Raw genomic sequence first — 17,245 nt, forward strand, 5'->3', positions numbered from 1 at the left:
TTTGAAGAATAAAGTATTTTTTAGGTAAAAGGAGATAGTTCTTGCCTTTAAGCCTTTTGGAGTAAAGGAACAAGGAAAGTACAAGAATAACTGGAATACAGTGAGCTGTGTTAAATGCCTGGCTACTCAGACATCCAGACGAGTGACCGTGGAGAGAGTCCAGGATGAGCACTGGAGTGCAAAAGTCACAATTGAATCCTTGAAGGGCACAGCAAAGTGTGATTGCAAGTGGCACATGTAACACTGTAATGGTAAATGTTGGATAGTGCTAAGTCGCTAAGTCAATGTGATGGCTTTTCACCTGGGAAGTCTCCTTGATGTTCCCTAAGGCAGAATTAAGGATTTCCTCCCCATCCTGCATTGCACCCCATCATGCCTCTACCTGTATTTCTACACCACTTGCACTACCTTACCCTCACTGTTTAACATGCCTGTGTCCCCCATGCAAATGTTATGCTCTTAATGGCACAGACCTGTCTTCCTCATCTTCATAATTCTCAGGACCAGGTACAGTGCCTGGGACATCATTGGCAAGGAGTCAGTAAGGGGGCTGGTGGCAGGGGAACATGCTAGATTTAGTCATGTTGTAAAGAAAATGGAAATTGTCTGAAATGGCATGTTCTTAGCTCTCCAGTTAGGTCCTAGAAAATACGCATTCATTTGAGAGATGCTCAAAAACCACTCCTAGACTCATGCCTGGGATCCACTTCAAGGTCACCTTCACAGTTGGCAGAATGCATCTTCTTGCTATGTTTGAAAATTAAAATTGCATTTGTGCATTTCCAATCTCCCGCAGTGCCTGTGATAAACAGAACAAGCCATAATGTGGATTTTGGAGTGAGACAGGCCCAGGGGTCCATTTCCTCATCTGCTGGATGAGCATCGCTATTCTCTCTTGGGGTCCCTGAGGATTCACGCGTGAGGGACATGAAAGTGCCTCGCACTCAGGGGTCCCTGGCTAGATGGCAGCTTTCATTGTCCGCAGAGCCCCAGGATCACTGATTATGGTTTCATGATCTCATTTGTGAGTTCTACTCACAAAGAGTTCATCAAGGCAGGGCCAGATGTGAAAACACATGCAGTGGTTGGGTAATCTCTTAAGACGTCATGACTCAAAAACTGATAAATACAGGGAAATAATTGTTTATTCAGCCTTTCCTATAGGAATTAACCAATTGAATAATTCAGAATAAAATTTTTTCTTTTAAAAATATGTCAGCTAATTGAGGAAGGAATGATAGAATACCAGCAACTTACAACCTCTAAGGAATTGATGGAGCTAGCAAATGATCATCAACGGCTGCTAACATGACCCAAAGAAATACAATGAGATCTTATGTGCCTTCTGATGGAAGAACAAAGAATCCCCTATGAAATTGTCATGCAAAAAAAATTAATAAATTGACCAAGACTCTGGGTACAACTACCAGTACAAGGTAACATTTTAGGGTTGGAATCAGCAAAAATTCATACTGTAGTAAACTCCATTGGACAAATAATTAAATTTCTACACAAAGAGAAAAACTTTACAGGTAAAAATACCAAGAAGATATATCAACCAATCAACAAGATTGGTTCCTTATTTGGATCCTGATTTTTTAATGTATTTTTTCAAAGACAACCATTTATGACAGTTATGAGACAATAGGGAAAAAAGATCTTCTGAGTTATCTTAAACTTACATTTCCCTTTCGTGATGTACATTTTGCCCTGTCCTACTCCAACCATCGTTCTCCTGGATAAAGAACAGAGAATTAAAAGGGAAAGTTGGCTCACTCCTAAACCTTGAGGGACTTGGGTCAAGAGTACAAATGACTTACCGTAGCCCAGATATCTAAAAGTTAAAGATTCTCTTAGCAGTGATACTCACTGCCCTCCAAAACAGAGCCTTGAACAGGGCATGCAGGCAGGCAGTTTATTTGGGGAGTGATTCTAAGGAACAGGAGTAGGGGTCTTGGAGAGGGCAAAAGGGAAGAAGGACAAGCCAACCCAGATGTCCATTATCAAACTGATCGCCACTCTGGGCAACAAGGGGTTCTCCAAGGAGCCAGGTAGAAAGTGTCTCAGAACCATCTTCCTGAGGGATGGAAGAGTATATTCCCTCAGGCTCCTGCTGCTATTGGCCCAGTGTTGCCCCAAGGGTGTTACCCCTCCAGCGTTTGCACATGCATCAGAAGGGTGATGTGGTCTCGGCAAGTGCTTCCTGGGGGAAGTAAGGAAGCCCCCAAGGCAGAAGGCCCTAGAATCTGCAGTGTCGCTGAGGCAAAATACATGGGTTACCCAGCATGCAGCTGGTTGCCATAGCAATGGCTGGACTGAAAGGTGGGCAGGAAGGACGTGAGGTAGAGGACCAGAGATGACCATTACATGGACCAAGATAGCACACTGTTAAATCAAATGTACCCACCCTCCTAACCTGGCAAATACACTGCATCACAACCTGGAGGCCAGGTTCAAACCGAGAGTACTCAGGCCCTTTGGAGTTGAGCCTGAGAGCAGGAAGTCATGAGGAGAGCTGGTCTCTGGTTCCCTGCCCCTGACCTGCCCCCTTCTCTCCCCAGCCCTAGGTCCACGCCATGTCAAAGGGGCCTTGCACAGGAGGCCCTGCACACCCGCCTGTGGACGCCCTGCCCACATCTCCAGGCTCTGTCTCCCCCATCCCGGACAAATGGCTGCTCCTTGGGCCTAGGGCAGTGCAAGCTGGTGCACTCAGGAAGATGGACCAGGAAGAGTCCCAGGCAGGCTCTAGAACCAGTTCAGAGCCTCTTGGACAGAGAATCTGGGAGTCCTGGGCACTCAGACCATTGCTAGAGCAGGGGCAGGGTTCCCGGTGGGCATGGCCCCTTGACCCTATGGGCTTCTCGACCCTCTGGGAGGGGTGTGGCTGGAGGAGGGCCAGCATGGGGTCATTTAAAGCAGAGACCCCTCCTACCCAAGCCTAAAGGCAATACCAGCTCCCTCAATGACTTTGCACTCTCAGGTTGTGGAGTCAGACAGATTTTTAGTCAATCCTGGCTCCAGTCCTCAGCAGCAACCTTAGGGAAATGACTCACCTGTCCAGTTTCTTCATTTGTAAGAGAGAGAGGGGGGCTGCTGTGAGGATTAAGTAAGGAAGTGTTGCACGGAACCCACCTGTGCCTGGCACCTAGTGGCCCTCAGCAGGAGGCAGGTCTATGAGAGGACAGAGGTACTGCCTCCATGCCATGGCGGTGGGACCAGAGTTTGTGCCCAGGATAGAGAATGCAGCTGAGGGGGCAGAGGGAAGGGGCACAAGCTGGAGACAATGCACTTTATTTGGTGTAATTTGCCTGGAAATGTACAAAGAAGAGTCATTTGATAGTTTTTCCACAGAGTCCCAAACTTCTTTGAGACTCGCTCTGCACCCCGCTTGACTGTCAGCTCCTGGAGGACAGAGCTGTGTATAGCTCTCTAATAAGCCCCCAGCTTCTAGCATATTGCCTGGCACATAGTAAGTGCTCAATTAAAAAGTGTTGAATGGACAATTTCAAATTGGATTTATTGCTTTTTTACCTAAAAACATATAAACTTTCCATTTTAAAGTATTGAAAATCATGAGGCCAGAGGGAGGTGGCAGACAAGGATTTGGCCAAAGTCTGCATAGATTGAGTTAAATACGCCTGAGTTCTAATGTGGCTTCTGGACCTCACACATTCTTTGGAAAGTTACATAACCTGTTATAAGCCTCCATTTCCTCATCTATGCAATTGAGGACACTAATAGCATCCACCTCAGAGAGTCACAAGTTAGAATAAATAATGATGTAAAAAACTTAGTACATTGACTGGAATATAATCAGATTTCAAAATATTTTAACTACTACTATATTGCTTGGCAGTGCTATTTGGATAACACATAGGAATATGTGTATTATTTTTATTTTATTTTATTTTTAGTTCTGGGGTACATGTGCAGGACATGCAGGTTTGTTACATAGGTAAATGTGTGCCATGGTGGTTTGCTGCATCTATCAACCCATCCCTAGGTATTAAGCCCAGCATGCATTAGCTATTTATTATGATGCTCTCCCTCCCCATCACCCCTGGAGAGGCCCCAGTGTGTGTTGTTATTCCCCTCCCTGTGTCCACGTGTTCTCATTGTTCAGCTCCCACTTATAAGTGAGGAGAACATGCAGTGTTTGGTTTTCTGTTCCCGAGTTAGTTTGCAGAGGATAATGGCCTCCTGCTCCATCCATGTCCCTGCAAAGGACATGATCTCATTCCTTTTTATGGCTGCTTAGTGTTCCATGGTATATATGTACCACATTTTCTTTATCCAGTCTGTCATTGATGGGCATTTGGGTTGATTCCATGTCTTTACTATTGTGAATAGTGCCACAATGAACATATGCATGCATGTATCTTTATAATAGAATAATTTATATTCCTTTGAGTATATAACCAGTAATGGGATTACTGGGTCAAATGGTATTTCTGGTTCTGGGTCTTTGAGGAATCGCCACACTGTCTTCCACAATGGTTCAACTAACTTACGCTCCCACCAACAGTGTAAAAGCATTCCTGTTTCTCCACAGCCCCACAAGCATCTGACTTTTTAATAATCACCATTCTGACTGGCATGAGATGGTATATCATTGTGATTTTGATTTGCATTTCTCGAATGATCAGTGATGTTGAGCTTTTTTTCATATTTTTGTTAGCCACATAAATGTCTTCTTTTGAGAAGTGTCTTTTCATGCCCTTTGCCCACTTTTTTTTTTTTTTTTTGAGGCAGTTTCACTCTTGTTGCCTAGGCTGGAGTGCAATAGCACAATCTCAGCTCACTGCAACCTCTGCCTCCCGGGTTCAAGAGATTCTCCTACCTCAGCCTCCCGAGTAGCTGGGATTACAGGTGCCTGCCACAATGCCCAGCTAATTTTTTATATTTTTAGTAGAGATGGGATTTCATCATATTGGTCAGGCTGGTCTCGAACTCCTGACCTCAGATGATCTGCCTGCCTTGGCCTCCCAAAATGCTGGGGTTACAAATGTGAACCACCATGCCCAGCCTGCCCACTTTTTAATGGGGTTGTTTTTTTCTTGTAAATTCGTTTAAGTTCCCTATAGATGCTGGATGTTAGACCTTGGTCAGATGGATAGATTGCAAAAATTTTCTCCCATTCTGTAGGTTGTTGTTCACTTTGATGATAGTTTCTTTTGCTGTGCAGAAGCAACTTAAATTAATTAGATCCCATTTGTCAATTTTTGCTTCTGTTGCAATTGCTTTTGACATTTTCATCATGAAGTTTTTGCCCATGCCTGTCTTGAATGGTATTGCCTAGATTTTCTTCTAGGGTTTTTAAGGTTTTGGGTTCTACATTTAAGTCTCTAATCCATCTTGAGTTAATTTTTGTAAAAGGTGTAAGGAAGGGGTCCAGTTTCAATTTTCTGCATATGGCTAGCCAGTTCTCCCAGTACCATTTATTAAATAGGGAATCCTTTCCCCATTACTTGCTTTGGCCAGATTTGTTAAAGATCAGATGGTTGTAGATGTGTGGTCTTATTTCTGAGTTCTCTATTCTGTTCCATTGGTCTATATATCTATTTTTGTATTGGTGCCATGCTGTTTTGGTTACTGTAGTCTTGTAGCATAGTTTGAAGCTGGGTACCATGATGCCTCCAGCTTTGTTCTTTTTGCTTAGGATTGTCTTGGCTATACAAGCTCTTTTTTGTTTCCATATGAATTTTAAAGTAGTTTTTTCTAATTCTGTGAAGAATGTCAATGGTAGTTTAATGGGAATAGCATTGAATCTATAAATTACTTTGGGAAGTATGGCCATTTTCATGATAACGATTTTTTTCCATCCATGAGCATGGAATGTTTTTCCATTTGTTTGTGTCCTCTCTGATTTCTTTGAGCAGTGGTTTGTAGTTCTCCTTGAAGACGTCCTTCACTTGCCTTGTTAGCTATATTCCTAAGTATCTGACTCTCTTTGTAGCAATTTTGAGCAGGAATTCATTTATCATTTAGCTCTTTGCTTGTCTATTGTTGGTGTATAGGAATGCTTGTGATTTTTGTATCCCGACACTTTGCTAAAGTTGCTTATCAGCTTACGAAGCTTTTGGACTGAGATGATGGGGTTTTCTAGATATAGGATCTAGAAAGCATCCTTATCTTGTGCTGGTTTTCAAGGGGAATGCTTCCAGTTTTTGCCCATTCAGGATGATATTGGATGTGGGTTTGTCATAAATGACTTTTATTATTTTTAGGTATGTTCCATCAATACTTAGTTTATTGAGAGTTTTTAATAGGAAGGGATGTTGAATTTTGTTGAAGGCCTTTTCTGCATCTATTGAGATAATCATGTGGTTTCTGTCTTTAGTTCTGTTTATGTGATTAATTACATTTATTTATTTGCATATGTTGAACCAGGCTTGCATCCCAGGAATGAAGTTGACGTAACTGCGATGAACAAGCTGTTTGAGATGCTGCTGGATTCAGTTTGCCAGTATTTTATTGAGGATTTTTGCATCGATATTTATCAGGGATATTGACCTAAATTTTTCTTGTTGTTGTATGTCTGCCAGGTTTTGGTATCAGGATGATGCTGGCCTCATAAAACGAGTTAGGGAGGAGTCCTTCCTTTTAAATTGCTTGGAATAGTTTCAGAAGAAATGGTACCAGCTCCTCTTTGTATCTGCGTAGAATTCAGCTGTAAATCCATCTGGTCCTGGGCTTTCTTTGGTTGGTAGGCTATTTATTACCACCTCAATTACAGAACCTGTTATTAGTCTATTCAGGGATTCAACTTCTTTCAGGTTCAGTCTTGGGAGGGTATATGTGTCCAGGAATTTATCTATTTCTTCTAGATTTTCTAGTTGATTTGCATAGAGGTGTTTATAGTAGTCTCTGATGGTTGTTTGTATTTCTGTAGGGTTAGTGGTGATATCCCCTTTATCATTTTTTATTGTGTCTATTTGATTCTTCTCTCTTTTCTTCTTTATTAGTCTAGCTAGTGATCTATCTATCTACTTCATTAATTTTTTCAAAAAACCAGCTTCTGGATTCACTGATTTTTTTGAAGGTTTTTTTTTGTGTGTGTCTCTATCTCCTTCAATTCCACTCTGATCATGGTTATTTCTTGTCTTTTGCTAGCTTTGGGGTTTGTTTGCTCTTGGTTCTTTTAGTTGCGATGTTAGGGTGTCAAGTTGAGATCTTTCTAGCTTTTCGATGTGGGCATTTAATGATATAAATTTCCCTGTTAATACTGCTTTAGCTGGGTCCCAGCGATTCTGGTATGTTTTCTCTTTGTTCTCATTGGTTTCAAAGAACTTCTTGATTTCTGGCTTAATTTCATTATTTACCCAGGAGTTATTCAGGAGCAGGTTTTTCAATTTTCACGTAGTTCTGTGGTTTTGAGTTTCTTAATCTTGAGTTCTAATTTGATTACACTGTGGTCTGAGAGACTGTTTGTTATTATTTCAGTCCTTTTGCATCTGCTGAGGAATGTTTTGCTTCCAATTATGTGATCGATTTTAGAGTAAGTGCCATGTGGCACTGATAAGAATGTACATTCTGTTGTTTTGGGGTGGAGAGTTCTGTAGATATCTATCAGGTCTTGATTCAGAGCTGAGTTCAAGTCCTGAATATTCTTGTTGATTTTCTGTCTCAGTGATCTGTCTAATATTGACAGTGGGGTGTTAAAGTCTCCCACTGTTATTGTGTGGGAGTCTACGTCTCTTTATAGGTATCTAAGAACTTGTTTTATGAATCTAGGTGCTCCTGTATTGAGTGCATATATATTTGAAATAGTTAGCTCTTCATGTTGAATTGATACTTTTACCATTATGTAATGCCCTTCTTTGTCTTTTTTATCTTTGTTGCTTTAAAGTTTGTTTTGTCAGGCTGGTTGTGGTGACTCATGCCTGTAATCCCAGCACTTTGGAAGGGCAAGGTGGGCGTGTTATCCCAGCTAGTAGGGAGACTGAGGCAGGAGAATCACTTGAACCCAGGAGGTAGAGGTTGCAGTGACCCGAGATCACACCACTGCATTCCAGCCTGGGCAAGAGAGCAAGACTCCATCCCAAAAATAAATAAATAAATAAAGTCTGTTTTGTCAGGTACTAGGATTACAACCTGTGCTTTTTTCTCCTTTCCATTTGCTTTGGAAATTTTCCTCCACCCCTTTATTTTGAGCCCATTTGTGTCTTTGCACCTGAGGTGGTTTCTTGAATGCAGCACACTGATGGGTCTTGACCCTTTATCAAGCTTGCCATTCTGTGTCTTTTAATGGGGACATTTAGCCCATTTACATTTAAGGTTAATATAGTTATATATGAATTTGATCCTGTCATCATGATGTCAGCTGGTTATTTTGCAGGCTTACTGAGGTAGTTGCTTCCTAATGTCGTTGGTCTTTGTATTTCAGTGTATTTTTGTAGTGGCTAATAGTTTTTCCTTTCCATAGTTAGTGTTTTCTTCAGGAGCTCCTGCAAGGCCTGGTGCTGATGAATCCCCTCAGCATTTACTTGTCTGAAAAGCATTTTATTTCTCCTTTGCTTATGAAGTTTAGTTTGGCCAGATAGGAAATTCTGGGTTGCAAATTCTTTTCTTTAAGAATATTGAATATTGGCCCCCAATCTCTTCTGGCTTGTAGGGTTTCTGCTGAGAGGTCCACTGTTAGTCTGATGGGCTTTCCTTTGTAGGTGACCTGACCTTTCTCTCTGGCTGCCCTTAACATTTTTTTTTTTTTAGACAGAGTCCTGCTCTGTCACCTAGGCTGGAGTGCAGTGGTGCAATCTCAGTTCACTACAATCTCCACCTCCCGGGTTCAAGTGACTCTCCTGCCTCAGCCTACTGAGATCTGGTGGCTCACTCCTATAATCCCAACACTTTGGGAGGCTAAGGCAGGCAGATCACTTGAAGTTAGGAGTTCGAGACCAGCCCGGCCAACATGGTGAAACCCTGTCTCTACTAAAAATGCAAAAATTAGCTGGGCGTGGTGGCGCATGCATGTAATCCCTGCCCTTAACATTTTTTCCTTCATTTTGACCTTGGAGAATCTGATGATTATATATCTTGGGGTTGATCTTCTCACGGAGTTCCTTATTGGAGTTCTCTAGATTTCCTGAATTTGAATGTTGGCCTATCTTGTTAGGTTGGGGAGGTTCTCCTGGATGATATCCTGAAGGGTGTTTTCTGACTTGGTTCCATTATACCCATCTCTTTCAGGTACCCCAATCAGTCATAGATTCAGTCTTTTTACATAATCCTATAGTTCTCAGAGGTTTTGTTTATTCTTTTTCCCTTTTATTTCCTCTAATCTTGTCTGCCCGTCTTATTTCAGCAAGATAGTCTTCAAGCTCTGAAATTCTTTCCTCTGCTTGGTCTATTTGGCTATTGATACTTGTGAAGTTCTTGTGTCATGTTTTTCAGCAGCATCAGGTCATTTATGTTCCTCCCCCAACTGGTTATTCTGGTTAACAACTCCTGTAATGTTTTATCATGGTTCTTAGCTTCTTTGCATCAGGTTAAAACATGCTCCTTTAGCTCAGCGAAGTTTGTTATTACCCACTTTCTGAAGCCTACTTCTGTCAGTTCATCCATCTCAGCCTCAGCCCGGTTCTGTGCCCTTGCTGTAGACATGTTGTGATCATTTGGAGGAGAAGAGGCACTCTGGTTTTTTGAGTTTTCAGCATTTTTTGGCTGATCCTTTCTCATCTTCATGGGTTTATCTTGTTTTGGTCTTTGAGGCTGCTGACATTTGGATGGGATTTTTGTGGGAACTTTCTAGTTGATGCTGTTGCTGTTGTTGCTTTGTTTATTTTTCTTTTAACAGTTAGGCCCTCTTCTGTAGGGTTGCTGCAGTTTCCTGGGGGTCCAATCCAGACCCTATTCACCTGGGTCCCTCCTGCCCCTGGAGGTGTTACCAGTGGAGGCTGCAGAACAGCAAAGACGGCTGCCTGCTCCTTCATCTGGGAGCTCCCTCTCAAAGGGGCACTGACCTGATGCCAGCAAGAATGTGACCATATAAGGTTTCTGCTGAGCCCTGTTGAGGGGTCTCACCCAGTTAGGAAGCACAGGATCAGGGACCCACTTAACAAAGCACTCTGGCTGACTCTTAGCAGAGGGCGTGCCCTGCACTTGTGGGGGATCCCACTCATCCAGACAGCCCTGATTCCTCAGAGCCAGCGAGAGGAGAGACTAAGTCCACTGTTCTGTGGATACCGCAGCTGCCCTTCCTCCCCAGGGGCTCCAACCCAGGGACATCCAGCCCCTGGCTGGAGTTGCTGAAATTCCAGCGGGGAGGCCCTGCCTGGTGAGGTGGGATAGGTCTTGGTTTAGCCTAAAGAGGCAGTCTGGCCACAGTCTGCCACAGCCACTGTGGTGTGCTGTGGGGAATTCCTCGTGGGTCCAAACTGCCCAGTCTCCACGACACCAGCAGGGGAAAATGGCAGACTGGAGCTCCGGTGATGGTGGCCACCCCTCCCCGCAGGGGCTCAGTAATCTTAGGCTGTCTCCAGTGTAGCAGCCACCAGGAATCTGCACCGCTCTGTGCTTGGGACCCAAGGCCCTGGTGGTGTGGGGCTCACAAGGGAATTGCCTGATCCGCGGATAGCACAGATCCATGGAGAAAGCGAGGTTTCCCAGTTAGGGCAGCACAATCACTCACCGCCTCTTTTGGCCGAGAGTCAGAGGTCTGCTTGGCCCATGCCCCTCCCGGGTGGGCAGGCGCTCTACCCTGCTTTTCCTCACTCTCCGTGGGCCTGCCTAGTCAGTCCCACTGAGAGAACCTGGACACCTCAGTTGCTGGTGCAGGATTCACTCACCATTTTCATTCTCCTTGGTGAGAACCTCTGACCTTGGCTGTTTCTGGTCGGCCACCTTGGTCCGTCCCCAGATTTATTGCTTTTAATGGAAGAATACAATTTCATATGTTGGTCCTAAAGTTTTGCAGGCACCTCAAACTGGAATCATTCTCTTTCTCTAACCTGCTTCTCTCCTATTTCCCTGCCTCAGTGGGCAGGCAGCACCCCCCATCAAACCAGCTGTTTGGACACCGTGTTCAGCACCTCTTCCTCCCCACCCCTTATACCTAAATTGCCATGTCCTGGCAATTCTACCCACTTGCTCTCACCACCACAAAGCTAGTTCAGGCAGCTGTTCTTGCTCCCCTAAGAAACTGTGACAACTTTTTAGCTGCTCACCTCACAGCCACTCATGTTCCCTGAATACATCCTCCCTGGTCTAGCCAGAGTAGCCTGTACACATCTGACCACATTCCTAGTGGGCTTGGTAGGGTAAGGCCCAAGCTCCTGGGCACAACCTGCAAAGCCTGTTGTAGCACCTGCCCCACCACACTGTCAGATCCTTGAGAACCGGCTTCATTCTATTTCTCTTTATAACTCCTGTGATCAGCCAGAAACTCACTCCTTGTTATGTAAATGAATAAAGTGTTTAAAAATCAAAACAACGTTTGATCTATCGGGAAAACTAGAAAATTTAAACTCATAGACTTAAACTTTCAAACATCAGAGACAAGTCGGGACCCTGCTGAGCCCATGGCTGCCCTTTCGTAACTGGCAGAGGGTTGGCCAGATGTGCATGGCCAGGCCCGTGGCTCCTGTCTCCGACCTTCCTTTGGATATGGAATTAATTGAGTCCCGGAGTGAGTCCCTGGGCTATTTCTAGAAATTGCCATCCTTCTCTGGAGTGGTCTCTACTGACATCTGACACATTTAAACCACGTGGCTGCTCAAGAGAACCTGTGCTAATCTGTTTTAGAGAAACCATCCTCAGAAATGCATCTTCCAGAAAGACTTGTCCAGAAATCACGGACCTGGCCAATCACACCAGCCCTGCTCCCACGTAGGCTTTCTTTTCAGTCCAGAGGCACCTTCCAATGTTTGCCAAAGAGAAAATGTTCACGGCCTGATTTCTGGCACAGGTGTAACTGCCCAAGGAGTTCACCTTCCCCACTGCCTAGACAGAGCCAACTTACCAAGACAGAGGAATTGCAATAGAGAAAAAGTATTTGACACAGAGCTGTCTGTGCAGGAGACCAGAGTTTTATTATTACTCAAATCAGCCTCCCCCAAAACTCAAGGATCAGGGTTTTTAAGGATAATTTGGTGGGTAGGGGGGGCCAGTGAATCGGAAGTGCTGATTGGCTGGCTCAGGGATGAAATCATAGGGAGTTGACGCTGTTCTGTTCTGCTGAGTCAGTTACTGGGTGGGGGCCACAGAACTGGTTGGTAGGTCAAGGTGTGGCCACCCGTTGTTAGAAACGTGAAAACCCGAAAAGACATCTCAAAAGGCCGATCTTAGGTTCACAATAGAGATGTTGCCTTTAACAGTAACTGGGGAAGTTGCGAATCTTACGACCTCTAGAATAATGGCTGATAATATTTAGAATTCCAGCCCCTCTCATTCTAACTTGGTGGCTGGTGGGCTTTCATGTGTTTTACAAAAACAGTTTAGCTTTGGGAAAGGGATTTAATTTAAATTATAAATTAAATTCCTTCCCAAGGCTAGTTCAGCCTACGCCCAGGAACGAATAAGGACAGTTTAGAGGTTAGAAGCAAGACGGAATTGGTTAGGTCTGATGTCTTTCACTGCCATAATTTCCTTAGTTACAATTTTTCAAGGCGATTTCACAAGGATTGTACCACATTGACAGGTGGGATCTATCTTTCATTGGACAAGCTGCTTAACACCTCTGAGGCTCAGTTTATTCATCATTAAATGGGAATAAAAATAATAAGTACCTCACAAAGTTATTGTGAGGATTAATGAGATGAAGTGATATTGGATTTAGCATTATATTATAAAGGTTTTCTGAACGTCACGTATGGTCCTTTCTTTACGTGTTGTCTTAAAGCAAGATTTGAGGGAGCAGTGGAAACACCTGCCAAATTCTAAGATAAAAATAAGGAAACAAGAAAAGAAGGGTCAAGAGGGACATTGCATTATCTCAGAGAATCATAAGGGCTTTACCTTCCTTATATCACATTCCCACTTGGCCATTCATTTATTTATTCATTCGCTCGTTCAGCACTTAACTCTGAGCATCTCGTCAGCATGGTAACAGAAACAAATAAGTAAAAGACTTTGTGCCTCAGGCTAGAAAGAAGAGCCCGAAGATGTCCAACTAAAACTCACTGCTGCAGGATCTACAAGAGACAGCGGAGGGCATGCCTGCCAGGGCTTGCAGGGGGGCCGCGTGCGGTAGCCCTTGTCCGTGATGAGCTGGGTTTGCAGTTACTTTCCCGTCCTGATGACGTATCTGTTTTGTGTTCACATTTCAGCAATCATCTGGGGGGCTAAATGTGACAAACCAAGAAGATGGCCAAGATCAACACCCAATACTCCCACTCCTCCAGGACCCACCTCAGGGTAAAGCCCTCAGACCGAGATCTCGATCGTGCTGAAAATGGCCTCAGTAGGTAAGATGCGCTTTTCGTTTTATGCCTGGCTCTGGTCGTTTCCATAGTGGATCTAGACTATGGGGGAAGAACGCCTTCACGTTGGCCAACCACAGATCGGAGGGCAGGGGAGGTGTTCACAGCACTGCCAACTTCATTTTCATCTCACTTAATCCTCACAACCCCCAGAAACTAGTCTGTATTATTGTTTTAGAGATGTGGAAAAGCAGGTTTAGTCACTTAATTGCTATAAGAAAATGAAGATTCAAATGCAGCAGACTAAATTTTACTGTAAGAACTTCCTCAAATTGACACACTCTCCCATGTATTCATCAAAAATGTGTTGGACTCTTGCTGTGCACTAGCCACTGAACTGGGTTTGCAGCCTGAGCTGGGCACCAAGGATGTAGCATGAATCCAATGCCCTGCCCTCGCTTCCAGGGGAGCGTCTGGAGGCAGGCCATGCCCAGGGCCTGTATAGGGAGTGGGTAGTGCCTTGTCAGCCAAGCCATCAGCCCCACCAATGACATCCTGACACAGGTAGGAAATGGAAATCTGGGGCCTTGAGCTCTACTTCGAGCCCTGTTCCTAACTTCCTAGCAGACCTGGAAAAATGCACTTAACCTCTCCATGCCTCAATTTCTTCACCTGCAGAATGGAACAGCATTTTTTCCAAGCTCCTGGTATAACAGTGAGGACATCAGAAGGGACCTATTTAGTGTGCATGGACCTAAACCCTTATGTTTCTTTGTTTTTAGTTTTCTCGTTTTTGTTTTTTGAGACAGAGTCCCACCCTGTCACCCAGACTGCAGTGCAGTAGTGCAATCTCAGCTCACTGGGTTCAAGTGATTCTCCTGCCTCAGCCTCCCTAGTAGCTGAGATGACAGGCACCTGCCACCACACCCTGCTAATTTTTGTATTTTTAGTAGAGATGGGGTTTTGCCATGCTGGCCAGGCTGGTCTCGAACTCCTGACCTCAGGTGATCCATCTGCCCCAGCCTCACAAAGTGCTGGGATTACAGGTGTGAGCCACTGCACCCGGCCATGTTTCTTAAATTCTCAATGAGATGACTGAGTTGAACCATGAGTAACTTTCTTTCCAATATTTCTGTTACTTTCACCCTACATATATAGAATTGAAAATTATGCAGCTTAAATACACAGTCTGACGGCCCCAAAATGCAGTAACATCCCTCAGTCCCCACCTCCCAGCACTGGGCCCTCATGCCTCATTTCTTCCATTCATTTGTGTTCATCACTTCCTCTCCCAAATGCATATCTGGTTTTTTCTCTATCTATGTTCCTGATCCCAGCTCTGCAGCAAACTCTGCTAATAAGTGATGGTCAATAATTTTCAAAGAGATTGAGTCCCCATTACGCAAACCCACACAGCCCTTGAACCCCACCTTCTGAGATTTCGGCAAAGGAAGGAAGATCCCAGGGCATCCCAACAGATACTTATCTCCTCCAACCATTTAACTCTGTGCTGGGGTCCTAGGAAGTGTGATATAGCTTCAGAAGCATCAGAAAATTCCATCCTACTCAAATACCTTTATCCTAACTAGCCCTTTGTCAATGTCTGTGTCCTACCACTGGAGACTTAGTCCTCTAAATTAAGGCATTGCTCCTTATTTCAAAGAACAAAGAACGCTATTAGGACTGTATTCACTCTTGAAACATTTGTATGTTTTAATAGTTTATTTCCCATGTGTGAGCTAATAGAGCCCCTTGAAGAGGGCTTCAAAGAGAGTATCAAAAGAGGGCATCAGGGAGAAGGAGCCCAAGGATGGGGCACAGGATCCTGGGCCCAAGACCTTGGGCGAAGGACCAGAGGCTGTCAGGATCAGGAAGATTTTGAAGCAGAATGGAACTTTTCCTCTTTGCACCCCACTTGCCTGGAGTGGGGCATGACCCAAGCATCTCATGGAGCTTCCAGCTTCCCTAAGGCAGAGAAGGCAGTAATGGGATCTCAGTCCGGCTCCTTCCAGTGAGATATTCACTGGAGTAGGCACCCAGGAGAAGGCAGGCCTGGTCTGTAGGCTGCTGCGGCTCCTGCCCACAATGTCTGCTTGACTTGACAGCACTGCGGTCCTGCTGACTCACCCTGGCTCTGCTTTGGCCAGTGACCTCCACGCCCAGCTTGACCTGTGGCCTGTTCAAGAGGGCTTTCAAGGCCTCTTAGAAGACGATCATTTGCTAAATGAATTGCTAGCTTGTTAAGCCACGCTAATACCAGTCACCGGCCTCTGGCTTCTAGCAGACTCCCTGCAGGCTGACTCTGGAATGCACGTCGACAAGGGTCACAGCATGCTCTAGGGATCAGCCACATGGTCAGCGGCTCTGAACTGATGCCCTTCGACAATGCTATTTGTCGTCTGCATGGGTGAGAAAAGGTCTTCCCTTCTTCCTTTGCACTTTCTGTGACCAGAATGATGGTTTAACAGCACAGGTTTTGGGTCAGACTGCCCAGGTTTGAACACTGGCTCTGCAACTGACCTGCTACAAAAAGTTGCTCAATGGCTCCAAGCCTCAGTTTTCTCATCTGTAATATGAATCGGTACTAGTGTTGCCTCCTAGGGCTGTGGGGAGGTTACAGCAGACATGAATGCAGAGGTCCCCGCACGTCCCCTGCTGTGTGGTTGAGTGCCCATTGACTCTCACTCCCGGTCTTGGAAATGATTACTTCTTCCTGTGGGCCTTCTCTGGTCTTTTCTCCTTGACCTCAGATAGCCCCATTTCTTGCCCGTGTCCAAGCCCTGCTGTCTCAGCCTGACCGCCAGCTGAGGCTTACTGAGCTCCACTCAGGCCTCAGCCCTACCCTTCGCATGGTAAATTGACAGATTAACACAGTATCCCATGGAAACACCACCGAGATTTCAAAATGAGAGACAAAAAGAGCGCTTCCTTTATGAGAGAGCTATGCTTTATCTTACAGAGGCAAGAGTGGCTTTAACCAGCCACAAATTTTCAGAATGTTCCTTGGAGTCACAAAGGAATGACAATGTGTGCTCAGGATGGGGTACAGTGGCCTCAGGGATGGAGGCTGGGCCCAGTCCCTCCCCGGCTTCCCAGCCCAGCCCCGCACCTGTCTATCCACCTGATTTGAACAAAGGACTCTGACACCTACCATGGAAAAAGTTTTAAGTTTCAAATCACTATTTTGGAACCAAGAGAAACGGTGTTTGGACAAGCCACACCTCTTTGTCTTGAAATTCCAGTCCTTTTGGAAAACTTTTGAGATAAATGATTGAGAACTGGGGTACATGAATGTTAATCACTCTTTGTCCTCAGTGATATCAAGAAGGCTGCACTGGGAAGCTGCGTGTGGGTGTGGCCCCTTGCTGACTGCCCCCAAGAGGAAGGCACAGCCAAGTCTCTGTCCCTTGAGACTTCCCTGCCCCAAAGTCTTTTCACCAAATTGGAGGTCCAGTTTTTAAGTTACTGGAATTATTTTTATAGTGGAACGTCATAAGGAAGAATGAAAACACTTCATTTGAATGAAAACATTTTACACCCTGAAAACACCAAAACTAAGTTTGAGTTTTTCTTTTCTACTTAGCTCTTCTTAGTTGGCTCAATTATTTAAGAGCTGTCTGGCAGATCTGTGAGGATAAGGCAATAGAAGCAGGCTATTCTCTGCTACGAAGAACTGCAGCTAGGACTGAGGGCACCTTAAATCCTGGATGCATCTCCTGGTGTAGCCGTTTTGAATGAGCTTTGGGGCGCAGGGGTCTGTGTCTGACAGAAGAGTGGTCTTCTCGTGTTACTCCCTGAGCGGAGCCCAAAGCAATTACCACCAAAGAAAACAATTTTCATCCCGCTTCTCCAGGACCGAAGACTTAAAACTGCATTGGCTTCAGTCC

General features: G+C 44.7%; 1 protein-coding gene across 1 annotated transcript in view; it reads left to right on the forward strand.

The window, feature by feature from the left end:
* CNGA3 (cyclic nucleotide gated channel subunit alpha 3) overlaps positions 1–17,245 on the forward strand; it is an 86,569-nt gene that overhangs the window by 44,753 nt on the left and 24,571 nt on the right. Inside the window, exon 2 of the mRNA XM_050755100.1 lies at positions 13,266–13,403. Within this exon, the coding sequence (XP_050611057.1) occupies positions 13,303–13,403 (101 nt within the window). The 5' untranslated portion in view covers positions 13,266–13,302. The remainder of the gene's footprint in view (positions 1–13,265; positions 13,404–17,245) is intronic.

The sequence above is a fragment of the Macaca thibetana genome, chromosome 13 (genome assembly GCF_024542745.1).
Source record: "Macaca thibetana thibetana isolate TM-01 chromosome 13, ASM2454274v1, whole genome shotgun sequence".
Taxonomy (NCBI): Eukaryota; Metazoa; Chordata; class Mammalia; order Primates; family Cercopithecidae; genus Macaca; species Macaca thibetana.